This window comes from Mobula birostris, chromosome 16 (assembly GCF_030028105.1).
Source record: "Mobula birostris isolate sMobBir1 chromosome 16, sMobBir1.hap1, whole genome shotgun sequence".
Classification (NCBI taxonomy): Eukaryota; Metazoa; Chordata; class Chondrichthyes; order Myliobatiformes; family Myliobatidae; genus Mobula; species Mobula birostris.
Genome location: NC_092385.1, coordinates 2,764,495 through 2,782,089, shown reverse-complemented (window position 1 = coordinate 2,782,089; position 17,595 = coordinate 2,764,495). Strand labels below are relative to the sequence as shown.

Here is a 17,595-nt window from a genome sequence, read left to right as displayed (position 1 = left end):
GCTTCACTAGCAGAATGTGAATTTCACTGGCTTGGCCCTGCAGGGAAAGATCCAAGGCAAATGAAGATAAGATTAAAGAGAGATTAAATTTGTTAGACACATGCAGATTGAAACACACGCTGAAATGCATCGGCCCAGTATCAGTCCGAGACGTGCTGGAGTCATCTTGTAGCTGAGTTTGTATCAGCGATCACTGATTCTGCCTCCCATATGATTTTTCCTGTTGGTTAGACGTTCCGGCCAGCTGCCATGTTCATCGAGAGGTCATCGGACTTCGGACGGACGTGGACCGTTTACCGCTACTTTGCTTTCAACTGCACCGTCTCGTTCCCCCACATCCCCACCGGGCCCCTCAGGAGAATTGATGACATCATCTGTGATCACCGCTACTCCGACATTGAGCCCTCGACTGAGGGAGAGGTGGGTGCCGAGGGTGAGGTGGTCGCTAAGGGGCAGGTGGGTGCTGAGGATAGAGGGAATTGAGGGCAAGATGAGGGCAGAGAGACAGAGAGATGACAGTGAGTGTGGGTTCATCAGCAATTGGACCCTTCCCCGGAGGATTATCTCCACCGTGGGAGGGCTGGTACTGAGGGAGGGTCACACTGTGGGAGGGTGGTACCGAGGGTCACACTGTGGGGAGGGGTGGTACTAAGGCAGGGTCACACTGTGGGGGGTGGTACAGAGGGAGGGTCACACTGTGGGAGGGGTGGTACTGAGGGAGGGTCACACTGTGGGAGGGGCGGGTACCGAGGGTCACACTGAGGGAGGGGCGGTACTGAGGGAGGGTCACACTGTGGGAGGGTGGTACCGAGGGAGGGTCACACTGTGGGAGGGGTGGTACCGAGAGAGGGTCACACTGTGGGGGGGTGGTACTGAAGGAGGGTCACACTATGGGAGGGGTGGTACCGAGGGAGGGTCGCACTGTGGTGGGAGGGACGGTACCAAGGGAGGGTCACACTGTGGGAGGGATGGTACCGAGGGAGAGTCACACTGTGGGAGGGGTGGTACCGAGGGAGAGTCACACTGTGGGAGGGGTGGTACTGAGGGAGGGTTGCACTGTGGGATGGGTGGTACCGAGGGAGAGTCACACTGTGGGAGGGGTGGTACCGAGGGAGGATCACACTGTGGGGGGAGGGGCAGTACCGAGGGAGGGTCACACTGTGGTGGGAGGGGCGATACAGAGGGAGGATCACACTGTGGGAGGGGCGATACTGAGGGGGGGGTCACTCTGTGGGAGGGGCGGGTACCGAGCGAGGGTCACACTGTGGGGGTTGTACCGAGGGAGGGTCGCACTGTGGTGGGAGGGACGGTACCGAGGGAGGGTCACACTATGGTGGGAGGGGTGGTACTGAGGGTGGGCCACACTGAGGGAGGGGTGGTGCCGAGGGGGGGGGGGTCGCACTGTGGTGGGAGGGGTGGTACCGAGGGAGGGTCACACTGTGGGAGGGGTGGTACCGAGGGGGGGGTCGCACTGTGGTGGGAGGTGTAATGTTGCTCCAGCTGGTTGGGCTGTTCTATGTACAGTGATCTCTGAGAAGTACATACTGTAAGACATGAAACACAGACCTATCCCAGTTGTGAGCTTCCCTCAGTACAAAAATAGTTAAGTTAGTCAACTGTTGCCTTCTGTGGGATCTTGCTGTGCACACATTGCTTACCCGTGGCATTCTGCTAGCTGTGAGCGTCAGCTGGCACGCTGGCCTGTGTGGAAGAATGCTGGCGTAGTCTTTGATTGCTGTGTTTATTTAACACCTTCTCCCCCAGCAAACATTATCAATGACCTTTCCTGAACTTGGCAACCAGGCAGCAGTGTAACACAGACCCGCAACATTGACATCAGACTTACTACCGCCTCGGGGACATTAAAGAGAAGTGTAAAATAACACAGCAGATCATCGACCTTTTCAGCTGTTAATGTGGGTGAGAATGTGTATGTCAGAGTAAACAGCTGGTTCTGGGCCAAGTAGAAGGGTTGACAGTAAGGGTTAGATTGAACAACACGCACACATAGTGTGGTGGACCAATCTCTGCCCTGCCGAGTCCAAGCAACACCACCTCTTGCTTCCCGCTTGAACAGGACCCCAGTATCAACTCAACTCTGTACATCTCCCATGCACTGCCACCAAACTCACCCCATACTGCTCGATTCTACCTACTGCCCAAGATCCACGAACCTGACCATCTGAATAAGCCCATTACCTCTGCCCCTTCCTGCCCCACTGAACTCGTGTCCGTATACATTGACTCCGTTTTGTCCCGCTTCGTTCAGTCCCTTCCCAGCTGCCTGTGTGACACTCCACACAGTCTCCATCAAAGTCCAAGAAGAAAGTTATTATCCTTATGCTACCCTGAGATTCAGTCACTTTCGGTTCCCTGCCATGTGGCAGTGAATAACTCTTCTTCAGCCAATATTACAGGGAGGTTGTCTGCTGATTAGCAAGTTCTTTTGATGGAGGGATTGGCGTCGGAGTACTCTGACTGTACACCAGGAGTGTGACTGTGAACATGTTGAGGTATGCAGGAGTGGTAACCCTCATTGCCAATACTGTCAGGACAGGATGGGGGTATGACTGTCTGTGCATTCATCCTGTGTCTCCTCGCTGCAGGTTATTTATAAAGTTCTGGATCCAGCTGTCAAAGTGGATGATCCCTACAGCCTGGAAATTCAAGGTGACCCGGAGGGATCTTTCTACCGGACAGATCAATGCTCTGTGGCTTGGTGACATTCATTTCACAGCTGCCCAACCACACTGGCAGGAGTCCAGTGTAACAGCTTGTACACAAGGAGGTGATCCCGGGATAAGTCCCTGCACTGACATCAGCCCCAACCCTTTGGATGAGGTTCTCATCAGCAGAGAAGTAGATTGGCTGTCGTTGGGTCGGGTTTGGATTTGGATTGGGCGTAACAATCTGGTTGTACTTTATGACCTATCATGTCCAAACCTCACCTCTCAGTCATTCTGTTTCTGAAGTGGAGAATTCCAGCTGTTTGACCTCCTCTGGCTGTTTGACCTTCTCTTCTATCTGATTGACCTTGCCCTCTGGCTGTTTGACCTTCTATCTGATTGACCTTGCCCTCTGGCTGCTTGACCTTTCCCTCTGTCTATGTGACTCTTTGCAGCTTTTCAAACTTGCAGCCTCTCAGTTCTGGCGTTATCGCTGATTAGTTCTTGCAGGGCTCAATGATATTCAACTCTCCCAGCAAGATCTGGCCCCACTGCATGGGCGCAATTAACCTTTGTGACCCTCACCACGGTAATGACACCAGAGGCCTGTTGGATGTTCATTTGCTGTCTGTCTCACTCCCACCAGCACCCTTCATTTATCACCGTTTTGATCAGATTCGGATTCTGATTGATTTCTCATATGTACATCGAAACATACGGTGAAGTGTCATTTGTGTTTGCAACCAACACACCCAAGGATATGCTGGGGCAGCCTGCAAGTGTCACCACACACTCTGGTGCCAGAATAACATGCCCGCAAAATAGAAAATACCGGAAATCCCCAGAGCAAAGCACATTTTCCAATTCTGTCATGAAACCCCTTCTTCGATCTTCTTCCATTCATGCCCCAGCTCACGCTTTCAGAAACGTCCGGTCCAGCAGCTAAATTGCTATGGTATGGAAGTCTGTGGACAAAGTGTGGTTAAAGGGTCCAGTATGGCTAAGTACGGTGGTCAGCACTGGTGTGCAAGGACGCAGGGCCTGTCTCTGGGCTGTCCAGCTTTCTGACAGTGACCAGCTGCAGGAGGGCGTCCTCCTCCTCCCTGCTCCTGCTTAGCCGACCGACTCAGGGACCCACCCGGGATCTGGAGGGGTCCACCAAGAGGTGGAACCTGCATATGGCCCAGACATAGAGAGAGAGGGACAGGGCACGGAGTTTACTGAATTATATTTGGGTTTATAATCACTGTATATGGCCCAAATGTAGAGAGAGTGGGACAGGGCACGGAGTTTACTGAACCATGTTTGGGTTCATTATCACTGACATATCGTTACATTTCCTCTTTTGTGGAAGCAGTACAGTCTAAGACATATCAAAAACTGGAAGTTACAATAAGAAATATTAAAAATAGAGTGCAAATACAGAGTGAAATGGTGAGGTAGTGTCCACTGGTTCACTGTCCCTGCAGACATTTGATAGTGGAGGGGAAAATCTGGCCCTGACACACTGAGTGTGTGTCTTTAGGCTCCTGTACTTCCCCTGTAATGTTAGTAATGAGGGGAGGGCACGTCCTGGGTGGTGAGGGCCCTTAATGATGGAAGCCACCCTTCCTGAGACATCACCTCTGAAGATATCCTCAATAGTAGGGAGGATTGTGCCCAGGAAGCAGTGCACGGCTCACGTCCCCACCTCCACCAATCGCCCCCCCTCCCGATCGTCCGGTCTCTGATCTCCCACCCCACAATCGCCCATCTTCTGATCTCCCACCCCACAATCGCCCATCTCCTGATCTCCCACCCCACAATCGCCCATCTCCTGATCTCCCCACCTCCACCAATCGCCCACCCTCGATCGCCCACCCTCGATCGCCCACCCTCTGATCTCCCCCCGATCTCCCCCCCGATCTCCCCCCGATCTCCCCCCTCAATCGCCCCCCCTCTGATCTCCCCCCTCAATCGCCCACCCTCTGATCTCCCACCCCCCCGATCGCCCATCTTCTGATCTCCCCACCTCCACCAATCGACCACCTCCCTGATCGTCCACCCTCTGATCTCCCACCCCTCAATCACCCATCTTCTGATCTCCCACCCCTCAATCACCCATCTTCTGATCTCCCCACCTCCACCGATCGCCCACCCTCTGATCTCTCCCCCCGATCTCCCCCCCGATCTCTCCCCCCCGATCTCCCCCCCGATCTCTCCCCCCGATCTCCCCCCGATCTCCCCCCTCAATCACCCCCCCACTGATCTTCCCCCCTCTGATCTCCCCCCCTCTGATCTCCCCCCTCTGATCTCCCCCCTCTGATCTCACCCCCTCAGATCGCCCACCCTCAATCGCCCACCCTCTGATCTCCCACCCCCCCGATCGCCCATCTTCTGATCTCCCACCCCCCTGATCGCCCATCTTCTGATCTCCCCACCTCCACCAACCGACCCCCCCGATTGCCCACCCTCTGATTTCCCACCCCCCGATCGCCCATCTTCTGATCTCCCCACCTCCACCAATCGACCACCCCCCTGATTGCCCACCTATGATCTCCCACCCCTCCATTGCCCATCTTCTGATCTCCCCCCAATTGCCCACCCTCTGATCTCCCCCCGATCACCCACCCTCTGATCTCCCCCCGATCACCCACCCTCTGATCTCCCACCCCTCAATCACCCATCTTCTGATCTCCCCCCGCCAATCACCCACTCTTTGATCTCCCCAGACCCCGAACACCCACCCTCTGATCTCCCCTCCCCTCAATCACCCATCTTCTGATCTCCCCACCTCCACCTGCAGATCTGCTGAGGATTACAAACTTAAGGATCCACTTGACCAAGCTGCACACGCTGGGTGACAACCTGCTGGACAGGCGGCCGGAGGTCTTGCAGAAGTATTATTATGCAATCTACGAGCTGGTGCTGCGGGGAAGCTGCTTCTGCTACGGCCACGCCTCCGAGTGCTCCCCTGTGGCAGGGGTCCAACGAGGCGTGCTGGGAATGGTAAGATCCCACTGACCAGTTGCTGTGCTCCTGTTTGGTCTTCATACAGCTCAGGATGTTGAGCTCTCCCTCGTCAGCATGGCACCCAGACTGGCACCCCAGGGTGTCACCAGGGCTGCTGGAGGTGGGCAAATACAGGAGTACTAACAGTATGAGATGTTCGGGTATAATCACAAATGAGAGAAAATCTGCAGATGCTGGAAATCCAGAGCAACACACACACAAAATGCTGGAGGAACTCAGCAGGCCGGGCAGCATCTATGGAAATGAATAAACAGTCAACGTTTCAGGCCGAGACCCTTCTTCACAACTGGAAAGGAAGGGAGGAAGAAGCCAGAATAAGAGGTGGGAGAGGGGAAGAAGTACAAGCTGGGAGGTGATAGGTGAGACCAGGGGAGGGGGTGAGGTGAGTGGGTGGAGGAGGGGGATTAATTAAGAAGCTGGGAGGTGATGGGTGGAAAGGTAAAGGGCTGGAGAAGAAGGATTCTGATAGGAGAGGAGAGTGGACCACGGGAGAAATGGAAGGAGGTGAGGAACCCGAGGGAGGTGATGTGCAGGTGAGGAGAAGAGAAGGGGAGAGTTGGAGGGAATCTACTGTCCTTACCTGCACTGGAGACCCAGTGTGGCCAACTCTAGGCATCTCCTCTGCTAAGGGGCTCCTGTGGATGAATAGTAGACGCTGGCATTGCCTCTACTGTCTACCTCCCAGAGTCAGAGTTCAATGTAAATTTATTATCCAACTACATTTATGTCACCATGTACAACCCAGAGATTCACTTTCTTGTGGGCGTACACAGTAGATAGAAAGAAACACAATAGAATCAATGAAATAAAGACACACAGCCCATGTGTAACAACCAACACATTGTGTAAATACAAAAAAAGAAAAAGAAAACAATAGTAATTAATAAATAAGTAATACATACTGAGATTATCAGTTGTCGAATCCTTGAACGGGAGTCTGTAGCTTGTGGAATCAGTTCAGTGTTGAGGTGAGTGAAGAGAGCCACATCGGTTCAGGAGACAGGTGGTTGAGAGGTGATAACTGTCAACACAGTGCAGAACCCTTGGCCCATCTGAAATAGACACACCAGATTCGGAAGATGCTGGAAATCCAGAGCTACATAGACTAAAAGCTGTCCACAAGAAGGGTCAAAGCCGTCTCTATTTCCTGAGAAGACTGAGGTCCTTTAACATCTGCCGGACGATGCTGAGGATGTTCTACGAGTCTGTGGTGGCCAGTGCTATCATGTTTGCTGTTGTGTGCTGGGGCAGCAGGCTGAGGGTAGCAGACACCAACAGAATCAACAAACTCATTCGTAAGGCCAGTGATGTTGTGGGGATGGAACTGGACTCTCTGACGGTGGTGTCTGAAATGAGAATGCTGTCCAAGTTGCATGCCATCTTGGACAATGTCTCCCATCCACTACATAATGTACTGGGTGGGCACAGGAGTACATTCAGCCAGAGACTCATTCCACCGAGATGCAACACAGAGCGTCATAGGAAGTCATTCCTGCCTGTGGCCATCAAACTTTACAACTCCTCCCTTGGAGGGTCAGACACCCTGAGCCAATAGGCTGGTCCTGGACTTATTTCATAATTTACTGGCATAATTCACACATTACTATTTAACTATTTATGGTTCTATTACTACTTATTATTATGGTGCAATTGTAACGCAAACCAATTTCCCCCGGGATCAATGAAGTATGACTGTACTATGACTAGGAACTCAGCAGGCCAGGCAGAGTCAGTGGAGGATTGAAATGTTGATCGTTCATTCCCCTCCACAGATACTGCCTGACACACTGAATTCCTCCAGCTTTTTGTGCGTGTCGCTCTCATCAAAGCTCATCTCATTTACCCATATCCCTCAAAATCTTCTCAGTCACGTATCAGTCCCAGGGTCTTTTAAATGTTGTTAGCATATTTGTCTGAACCACTTCGCTGGCAGCTCATTTCATACACTGACCACCTTCTGGGTGAAGGTGTTGTCCCACAGGTTCCTTTTAAAGTTCAAGGTAATTTAATAATATAATATAATATAATATAATTTTTATTATCAAAGTACATATATGTCACCAAATACAACCCTGAGATTCATTTTCTGCGGGCACACTCAGCAAATCGATAGAGTTGTGACTGTTACAGGATCAGTGAAAGATCAACCAGAGTGCAGAAGACAACAAACTGTGCAAATGCAAATATAAATAAATAGGAATAAATAACAACATGAAATAAGAAGACAAAGAGCCCTTAAAGTGAGATCATTGGCTGTGGGAACATCTCAATGAATGGGCAAGTGAGCAGTTATCCCCTTTGTTCAAGAGCCTGATGGTTGAGGGGTAGTAACTGTTCCTGAACCCTGTGACGTGAGTCCTGGGGCTCCTGTACCTTCTACCTGATGGCAGAGGTGAGAAAAGATCATGGCCTGGGTGGAGAGGGTCTTTGATGATGATTAAATCTCCCCATCTCACCTTAAAGCTGTTCCCTCTGGTTCTTGATTCCACAAATCTGCAAAAAAGACTGAGTGTTCACCATACCCCTTGTGATTTTACACATTCAGCGAATCAGTGACTGTATTTAAAACATCTCAGAAGTCCCTTGGCTGTGGAACACTCTCATTAACTGATGCAATGACCCTGCACTGGGGAGTAACCACAGCAGAGTACATACAGTGCAGCCGGACCTGACCTGACCTGACCAGCTCGACATCTGTCCGTAAAGGAGCCTCTGCCAACTGCTCAGAACTATACAGACAGAATTTCTCTCTACGTTTACATTTCTCGGGCAAACAAGACATCGCAGTTATCCACCGATTCGTAAGAAGATCGTAGATCCGTCGAAGATGCCACACAAGTTGATAGGGTGGTTAAGAAGGCTTATGGTGCGATGGCTTTTATTAGTCGGGGGATTGAGGTCAAGAGCCGTGAGGTAAAGTTGCAGCTCTATAAAACTCTGGTTAGGCCACACTGGGAATATTGTGTTCAGTTCTGGCTGCCTCATTATAGGAAGGATGTGAAAGCTTTAGAGAAGGTCTCCACTCTCTACTGCCTGTTCTGCTGCTGGTGTGTGGGGCAGCAATGAAGGTCCCCCATCTCTGCTGGTGTTTGGGGCTTCCTTTATCATGTCAGTAGTCCAGTTTTCGCTGCTGTCAGTCGTGCAAGTCCCGGGTGGAGACTCAGGAGCAACGTCACACTCAGATGCAGAAGGATTCTTCGTTGCTGCTTCCGTAACAGTTTTGTTTTACCGGTCAGGGTTGTTAGCCCTGAGCAGAACCCCCGAACCTGGAGGACTGGTGGACCACTCTTAGTTTGGCCTTTGCCCTTTGACCTGTTTGGCATAGGTCACCCTACCAAGAGCCTAAGCATGAAGCCCTGACTCCAGCCAACGTAGCTCTCCAGGTCATTGAGGAACACCGGCCTCCAAACCCTTCGACAAGGTTCTGGTCCTCTTGGAAGTTAGAGATGGTGCAGAGGAGATTAACCAGGATGCTGCCTGGATTAGAGAGCATGTGTTATGAGGATGGGTTGAGCGAGCTAGGGATTTTCCCTGCGGAGGGAAGCAGGATGAGAGGTAACGGTGTACACAATGATGAGGCATAGATAGAATGGACTTCCAAAGACTTTTCCCAGAGTGGGGGGGGGATGTGAGAGGGAGGTTTTTACAGAGTGGTGGGTGTGTGGAACACATGCCAGGGGTGGTGGTAGAGGCAGGTAGAGCTTCTTAGAGAGACACATGGATGATAGAGAAGTGGGGGGGTATGTGGGAGGGAAGGGTTAGGTTGATCTTACGGTAGGTTCAAAGGTCAGTACAACAGTGCAGGCTGAAGAACCTGTACTGTTTGTTCAATGTTCCATTGTCTATGTTTAAGAATAGAAGTCAAAGATTCATAATCCTCAACCAAAGTTTAAGAGCAGTGTTGCAATTAGATTTCTGCGATGACTGATCCAAGTCATTTCTTCCTCCGTTCAGATTCACGGCAGATGTATCTGTAAACACAACACCAAAGGATTAAACTGTGAGCAGTGCATGGATTTCTACCACGAGGTGCCCTGGAGACCGGCAAAGGCTGACAATCCACACGCCTGCAAAGGTTTGCACGTTTCCAGCAGCCGGGAGATAATTGTAACCCAGTGCCTGTTGCGTGCTCTCCCCGTCTAATTCGCAAACCGCTCCCACCTCTGCCCTGTCTTCACGAACCCCTCGTACCCCTGCCCCGTGTACTGAACTGTCCCACCCTTGCCCTCTGTTCATGAAATGCTCCCCGTGTTCTCGGATCACACCCGTCCCATGCTGGACCACTTGTACCCCTGTCTCATGTTCACAAACCATTCCCCACTTTCACAAATTAGTCCCAACCCAGCCCCGTGTTCATCAACCATTTATACCACTCCCCATGTACACGAGTCACTCTCCTCCCCACTCCCCGTGTACACGAGTCACTCTGCTCCCCACTCCCCACGTACACGAGTCACTCTGCTCCCCACTCCCCGTGTACACGAGTCACTCTCCTCCCCACTCCCCGTGTACACGAGTCACTCTCCCCCCCACTCCCCGTGTACACGAGTCACCCCCCCACTCCCCGTGTACACGAGTCACCCCCCCACACCCCGTGTACACGAGTCACCCCCCCACTCCCCATGTACGAGTCACCCCCCCACACCCCGTGTACACGAGTCACTCTCCTCCCCACTCCCCGTGTACACGAGTCACCCCCCCCACTCCCCGTGTACATGAGTCACCCCCCCACTCCCCGTGTACACGAGTCACTCTCCTCCCCACTCCCCGTGTACATGAGTCACCCCCCCACTCCCCTTGTACACGAGTCACCCCCTCACTCCCCGTGTACACGAGTCACTCTCCTCCCCACTCCCCGTGTACACGAGTCACTCTCCTCCCCACTCCCCGTGTACACGAGTCACCCCCCCACTCCCCGTGTACACGAGTCACTCTCCTCCCCACTCCCCGTGTACACGAGTCACCCCCCCCCACTCCCCGTGTACACGAGTCACCCCCCCACACCCCATGTACACGAGTCACCCCCCCACACCCCGTGTACACGATTCACCCCCCCACTCCCCGTGTACACGAGTCACCCCCCCACTCCCCGTGTACACGAGTCACCCCCCCACACCCCATGTACACGAGTCACCCCCCACACCCCGTGTACACGATTCACCCCCCCACTCCCCGTGTACACGAGTCACCCCCCCACTCCCCGTGTACACGAGTCACTCCCCCAAACCCTGTGTACACAAGTCGCTCCTCCACTCCCGGTGTACACGAGTCACCCCCCCACACCCCGTGTACACGATTCACCCCCCCACTCCCCGTGTTCACGAGTCTCTCCCCCACTCCCCGTGTTCAAGAACCACCCTTGCCCTTGCTGTATGTTCATGAACCACTTCACTCCTTCCTTGTGCTCACGAACTGTTCCCTGTATTTACAAACAACTCGCAACTCTTGCCCAATGTTCAGGGACCTTTCCCCATGTGCACAAACCAGTCTGCCTGTTCACCAAGCACTTCCATCCCTGCCCTGTGCCCATCTCACCCTGCTCTGTGCCTGTGGACTGTTCTCACACTGCCCTGTGCCCATAGACAGTCCTCACCCTGCCCAGTTTCATCTGCTCAGAGTGCCCCTGACCTCCTGCCTGTCTCTCTCCACCAGCCTGTAACTGCAATAACCACTCCAACCGGTGCCACTTTGACATAGCGGTGTACCGCGCCACGGGGAACGTGAGTGGCGGTGTTTGTGACGACTGTTACCACGACACCATGGGCAGGAACTGTGAGCTCTGCAAACCTTTCTACTACCGCAACCCGATGGCCGACATCCGGTCTGAGAATACCTGCATCCGTGAGTGTGTCCCCGCGGCTGCGGGCTTTGCGACTCAGCACCCGGCTCGTGACATCCACTGTCCCACCCGGAAAGGGTGTAGGGGAGGCAGTCAGGGTTCTGGAGAGGGCTGTTCATTGTTTCAAGGAAGGATTCCGGTCTTCCAAGGGAGGGGATTCCAATTTTCCAAGGAGAAGGTCCAGGCATTCAGATTCATTTATGTATCATGTGTGCTTTGAAACACTCAGTGAGATGGGTCCTTTGCACACACACCCACACAGCCTAAGGATGTGCTGGGGGCAGCTCGCAAACACCGCCACACATTCCTTTGCCAACACAGCATGTCCACAGTGTTCAGCAGAACAACTCGAACAGAAAAAACAGAATAAAACAAGACAACAAATACAAGGCAAGCCCTTTCCCACCCCACACACATAGGCCTCTAATTCTAGGGCAACCTGCCTCCGAGCCTCCAGTCCTTAGCCCTGGACTCAGGCTCGCAGACAGTGATCTCCCACATCCAACCTTCAGGGGGCTTCCTCAGAGGTCCAGTGGGATTCCACGGATCACCATCGGCTGACAGAGAGACGACAGCGGCAGTATGCCACAATCCAGGGGAAGAGCATGGATATTGGTCAGAACCATCTCCACCAAATGGACCGACAAGTATAGTCCTAAGGGGCAGAATGGTTTCCATGTGTTACTGCGTAATCACTAGGTCACAAACCAGCAGGAACTCCATCACCCACAGGTTCCCCACTCAGTCACACCCCAACGTGACTGTTCGCCACTGCCAGTGGATCTGAACTCTGGAACGCCGTCCCCACCAGCACCGTGACGTAGCCCTAACCCCCACCTTCTCAGGGTGGGGGCAGTTAGGGATGGGCGATAAATGCTGGCATGTCCTGGTACTAAACAAGTTGGAAAGGGATGGAAACACAGGAGACTGCAGACGCCAGAATCTGGAGTAAAAGCCATCAAATGTAGGAGCCAATGAGGCCATTCAGCCCATCAAGTCTGCTCTGCCATTCCATCATGGCTGATTTATTATCCCTCTCATCCACATTCTCCTGCCTTTTCTTCATAACCTTTGACGCCCTACCTAATCAAGGACCTATCAACCTCTGCTTTAAACGTACTCAGTCAATGACTTGGCCTCCACAGCTGTCTGTCGCAATAAATTCCACAGATTCACCACCTTCTGGATGAACAAATTCCTTTTCGTCTCTGCTGTAAAGGGATACCCTCCTATTCTGAGGCAGTACCTTCCGGTCGGAGACTCCTCCACCATAGGAATATCCGCTCTATCTCAGGTTTCAGTGAGACCCCCCTCATTCCTCTAAACTCCAGTCAGTACTGGCCCAGAGCCATCAAACATTAACCCTTTCATTCCTGGAATTATTCTCATGAATCATCTAGCCCCTCTGCAATACCAGCACATCTCCTCTTAGATATTGAGCCCAAAACTGCCCCAAGTACGATCTGACCAGTGCCTTATAAAACCTCAGCATCACATCCCTGTTCTCGTACTTTAGACCTCTTGAAATGAATGCTAACATTGTAGTTGCCTTCCTCACCACCGACTCTACCTGGAAGCTAACATTTAAAAAGCAAGTTGCTAAAGAAATCCCGTACGTTGGACAGAGCATCTGCAGATGCTGCCTGACCTGCTGAGTGCCTCCAGTGCCTTGTCTCTCAGTGAGGGGTGAGGGGTGAGGGGATTGCATTTCTCCCTTCCCGTGCTGTGGGGAGAGGGATTGCCTGCTGCGTTCTGCGGTCACCCTCCCCTCCTGACTGTGGGGTCTCATCGCCTTCCTCTGTCTGCCTGGCAGCGTGCGACTGTGACCCGGTGGGGTCCCTGGAGGGAGGGCTCTGCGACAGTGACACCGACCTGGACTACGGGGTGATCGCTGGGCAGTGCCGGTGCAAGGAGAATGTGCAGGCCGCTCGCTGTGACCGCTGCAAGGATGGTTTTTACGGTCTGAGCCTGGACAACCCACAGGGCTGCTCAGGTAGGTAGCTCTCGCCTGCACCCATCCATCCCCAGTGCCCAGCAGGGTGAGTTTAACCGGCCAGTGACAGGGCAGTACACACTGCTGACCCGACCCGATACCAGCCGCTCGGTGAGAGGGATCCCCACTGGCTGGCGGTCGGGCAAGGGCTTTGGGAACGCAGTGGACTGTGTGTGATGGGTCACTGCGACTATTCCCCCCCTCACCGGGTCCCACTGAGCCTCTCCCCCACCCCACGCAATCGAAGATGTACCTTCTCGGCAAATTGTTTCCTTGCCCCTCACGTGGATGAAGGGAGAGGCAGGGGACTGAGTGGGGGTGTGGGGTGACTCAACAAGAGGTGGGATGGGCAGGAGAGGAGGAGGAGGACAGGATGTGGAGGGAGTGAAGGGAGAGGTTAAGTGGGCAAACAGGAGGGAAAGCCTGGTGTTAGGGTGGGGCGAGGTATTGGGGTAGGGACAAGGAAGGAGAGCTGGTGAGGTGGGAATGTTTGGGAAGAGAGTACGGCCTCGTTTTACATTGGAGTGGCAGCTCCACTCCTCGCCCAGGTCCCACTCCCGTCTGATGTCCAGTTTTCCCAGTATCCCCGCCCTCAGTGAGGATAGATTCCTGATGTCTTCCTGACCCAGTGGGATCAGATTTCAAGGTCTCATCCCTGAATGAATGTTCCAGATGCACCTCATCAAACCCATCTCTCTCAAACTTATGCTCAGTAAAATCCATCCCCACCTATAGAGCATGGAAACGGCCTGTTCAGCCCATCTAGTACATGCTAGCCAACAACTGATGCCATTTCATCCCCCCACCCCACATTTCCATCACAACCCCCAGAGGACAATCTCCGTGGGCGATTAGCTCAGCAGCCCCCAGGTCTCTGGGACATGGGAGGAAACTGGAGCCGACGGGGGAATCAGCAAGAACATGCAAACTCCACACAGAAAGTACCAGGGGTGGTAATCAAACCCAGCTCCCTGGAGCTTCTGAGGCGGGGATACTGCCCACTGTGCCAGCCAGTGTAACCCAGGCTCTGTGTTTAACCCTTTCAGCCCTGTGTTCCCCTTCTCCTGTCTGATGTAAGGCCCAGGATTGGATATGGTGATGGTAGGGTGGGGCACTGGGGGGACTGATCAGTGCTCAGCTCCCCCTCCCAGTGATGGGGTGTCCTGTGGGATGGACTGGGTGGTGGACGGATGTTGTAATGTGTCACCAATGCTGTGTTCCGCAGCCTGCCTCTGTGATCCTCGGGGAGTGGTGATGATGGGGGCTCCCTGTGACCACATCAGTGGGGACTGTATCTGCAAGAGGCACGTGACGGGCCGCTACTGTGATACGTGCCTGGTGAGTGTCAGGGCAGGGGCTGGGGTTCTCACGGGGTCTCCCATGGGTTCTGTGATGCTCGGAGGGCGGGAAATGTGAGAGAGTGTGGAACCAGACTGAGATGTCAGAGCAACAACACAGAAACTGGCCTTTCCATCAGACCGTAAGACATAGGAGTAGACAGGCCATTCAGCCTATCGAGTCTGCTCCACCATTCCATCACGGCTGATTTATTATCCCTCTCAACCCCATTCTCCTGCCTTCTCTCGTAAGCTTTGACATCCCATGATGGCTAACATTGCATTTGCCTTCCTCACCACTGATTCAACCTATAAGTTAACCTTCAGGGTATCCTGCACAAGGACTACTAAGCTCTTTTGCACCTCTGATTTTTGAATTTTCTCCCGTTTAGAAAATAATCTACACCTTTAGTCCTTTATTTCTTCCACGAAAATGCATGACTATACACTTCACTACACTATATTCCATCTGCTGCTTCTTGGCTCATTCTCCCAATCTGTCCATGTCCTCCTGCTAATCTGTCCAAATCCTGCTTCCTCAATTCTACCTCCCCCTCCACCTACCTTTGTGTCATCCGCAAACTTGACCACAAAGCCATCAATCCCGTTCTCCAAATCATTGACATAACGTTTAAAAAAAAGCAGTTCCAACTCTGTCCTCTGCAGAACACCACCAGTCACCAGCAGCCAACCAGCAAATTCCCACTCTTTGTCTCCTGCCAGTCAGCCAATCTTCTATCCATGCTAGTATCTTCCCAGTAAAACCATGGGCTCTTTATTTTGTTAAGTAGCCTCATATGTAGCATCTTGTCAAAGGGCTTCTGAAAATCTAAATAAGCAACATCCACTGACTCTCCTTTGTCCATCCTGCCTATTATTTCTTCAAAGAATTCCAACAGATTTGTCAGGTAAGATTTTCTCTGAAGGAAACCATGCTGACTTTGCCTTATTTTATCATGTGCCTCCAAATACCCCAGAAACACATCCTTAACAATTGACTGACATCTTCCCAACCATTGAGGCCTATAATTTCCTTTCTTCTGCCTCCCCCCCCCCCCCACCAGTTCTTAAAGAGTGGAGTGACATTTCAGTCCCCTTGAAGGGTCTTGGCCTGGAGTGTCAACTGTTTATTCTTTTCCATTGATGCTGCCTGGCCTGATGAGTATTTTGTGTGTGTTGTTTTGGATTTCCAGCATCTGCAGGTTTTCTCTTGACATTTTCAGTTTTCCAATCCTCCAGAACCATGTCAGAGTCAATTGATTGTTGAAAGATCATTACTAATGCCTCCACGGTCTCTCCAGCCTCCTCTTCTCAGAACCCCGTGGTGTAGTCCATCTGGTCCAGGTGACTTATCTACCTTCAGACTTCTCAGCTTCCCAAGCACCTCCTCCCTAGTGATGGCAATGACACGCACCTCTGCCTTGACACTCTCACATGTCTGGCATGGAGTCTTCCACAGTAAAGGCTGAAGAAAGACGCTTGCTAAGTTCACTCGGCATTTCTTATTCCCCATTAAACCCCTTCAGCATCATTTTCCAGCAGTCCGATATCTACTCTCACCTCTCTGAAGAAACCTTTGGAATCCTCTTTGATTTTATTGGCTGGCTTACCTTCGTATTTCATCTTCTCTCTCCTTATGGCTTTTTATTTGCCTTCTGTTGGTATTTAAAAACTTCCCAATCCTCTATTTTTGCTCTATTACATGCTCTCTTTTCCTTTTATGCTGTCTTTGACTTTCCTTGTCAGCCACGGTTGCCTGATCCTCTCTTTAGAATTCGCCTTCACCTTTGGGAGGTATCTATCTTGCACCTTCATCCCAAAGATGAAGAGGTATAACTCAGGCCCACGAGTCCCAGCAACATCCTTGTAAATTTTCTCTGTACTCTTTCTATCTTGCTGGTATCTTTTCTGCAGGTAGGTGACCAGACCTGCACACGATATTCCAAGTTAGGCCTCACCAGCATCTTATCCAACTTCATTATAACGCTGGGTGTTGGGCAGTCAGTGAACAAGCCTCACAGGGTTCTGGCACAGAGTGTGACTGGAGGGTGAGAGTTTGGCATGGGCACTGCCCCTGTCCTGTATTACAAACTCCCATGGGTTGAGCGTTAAGTCCGACTGAGCGATTTTACAGAACATCACGTTAGCTGCAATTGGAATTGGTTTATTATTGTGATATGTACCGAGGTACAGTGAAAAACTTGTTTTGTACACTGTTCATACGGATCAGATCATTAGACAGTGCATTGGGGTAAAACAACAACAGAATGCAGAATAAAGTGTCGGTCACAGAGAAAGAGCAGTGCACTGTGTTTGTGTAATTGTGTGTGAGTGCATGTACGTGAATGCTTGTGCTGTGGGAGTACTACCTGTATACGCGAGTACCGTGTGTATATGTGAGTGGAAGTGTGCGTGGCAGCGTGTGTGTGTGTGTCTGTCTGTTTGCACGTGCTGTTGCCTGTTTCAGAGGTAGCCTGTGTAATGACTCCTTCCCTGTTTAACACACAGACGGAGTACTGGGGACTCAGTACTGACTTGGCGGGTTGTCGACCCTGTGACTGCGACTCCGGGGGCTCCTACAACAACAGGTAGTCACCCCACCCTCCATCTCTGCTGACGATCCCGTGTGTAACGGCCTTTGCCCCCACTCACTCCTGTTGCCTAGGGTGAATAGCTGTCGACCCTGCCAAACTGTGCAAATGCTTTGGCGCAGATACGGTGTGAGGCGCCCAATGATCAGCCACGACA

General features: G+C 52.2%; 1 protein-coding gene across 1 annotated transcript in view; it reads left to right on the top strand.

Moving 5' to 3' along the window:
* The first annotated feature begins 235 nt into the window (after positions 1-235).
* lamb2l (laminin, beta 2-like) overlaps positions 236-17,595 on the top strand; it is a 95,253-nt gene continuing 77,893 nt past the window's right edge. Inside the window, exons 1-8 of the mRNA XM_072280214.1 lie at positions 236-420; positions 2,607-2,670; positions 5,452-5,654; positions 9,633-9,753; positions 11,331-11,519; positions 13,331-13,510; positions 14,736-14,848; positions 17,356-17,435. Coding sequence (XP_072136315.1) covers positions 250-420; positions 2,607-2,670; positions 5,452-5,654; positions 9,633-9,753; positions 11,331-11,519; positions 13,331-13,510; positions 14,736-14,848; positions 17,356-17,435 — 1,121 coding nt within the window. The 5' untranslated portion in view covers positions 236-249. The remainder of the gene's footprint in view (positions 421-2,606; positions 2,671-5,451; positions 5,655-9,632; positions 9,754-11,330; positions 11,520-13,330; positions 13,511-14,735; positions 14,849-17,355; positions 17,436-17,595) is intronic.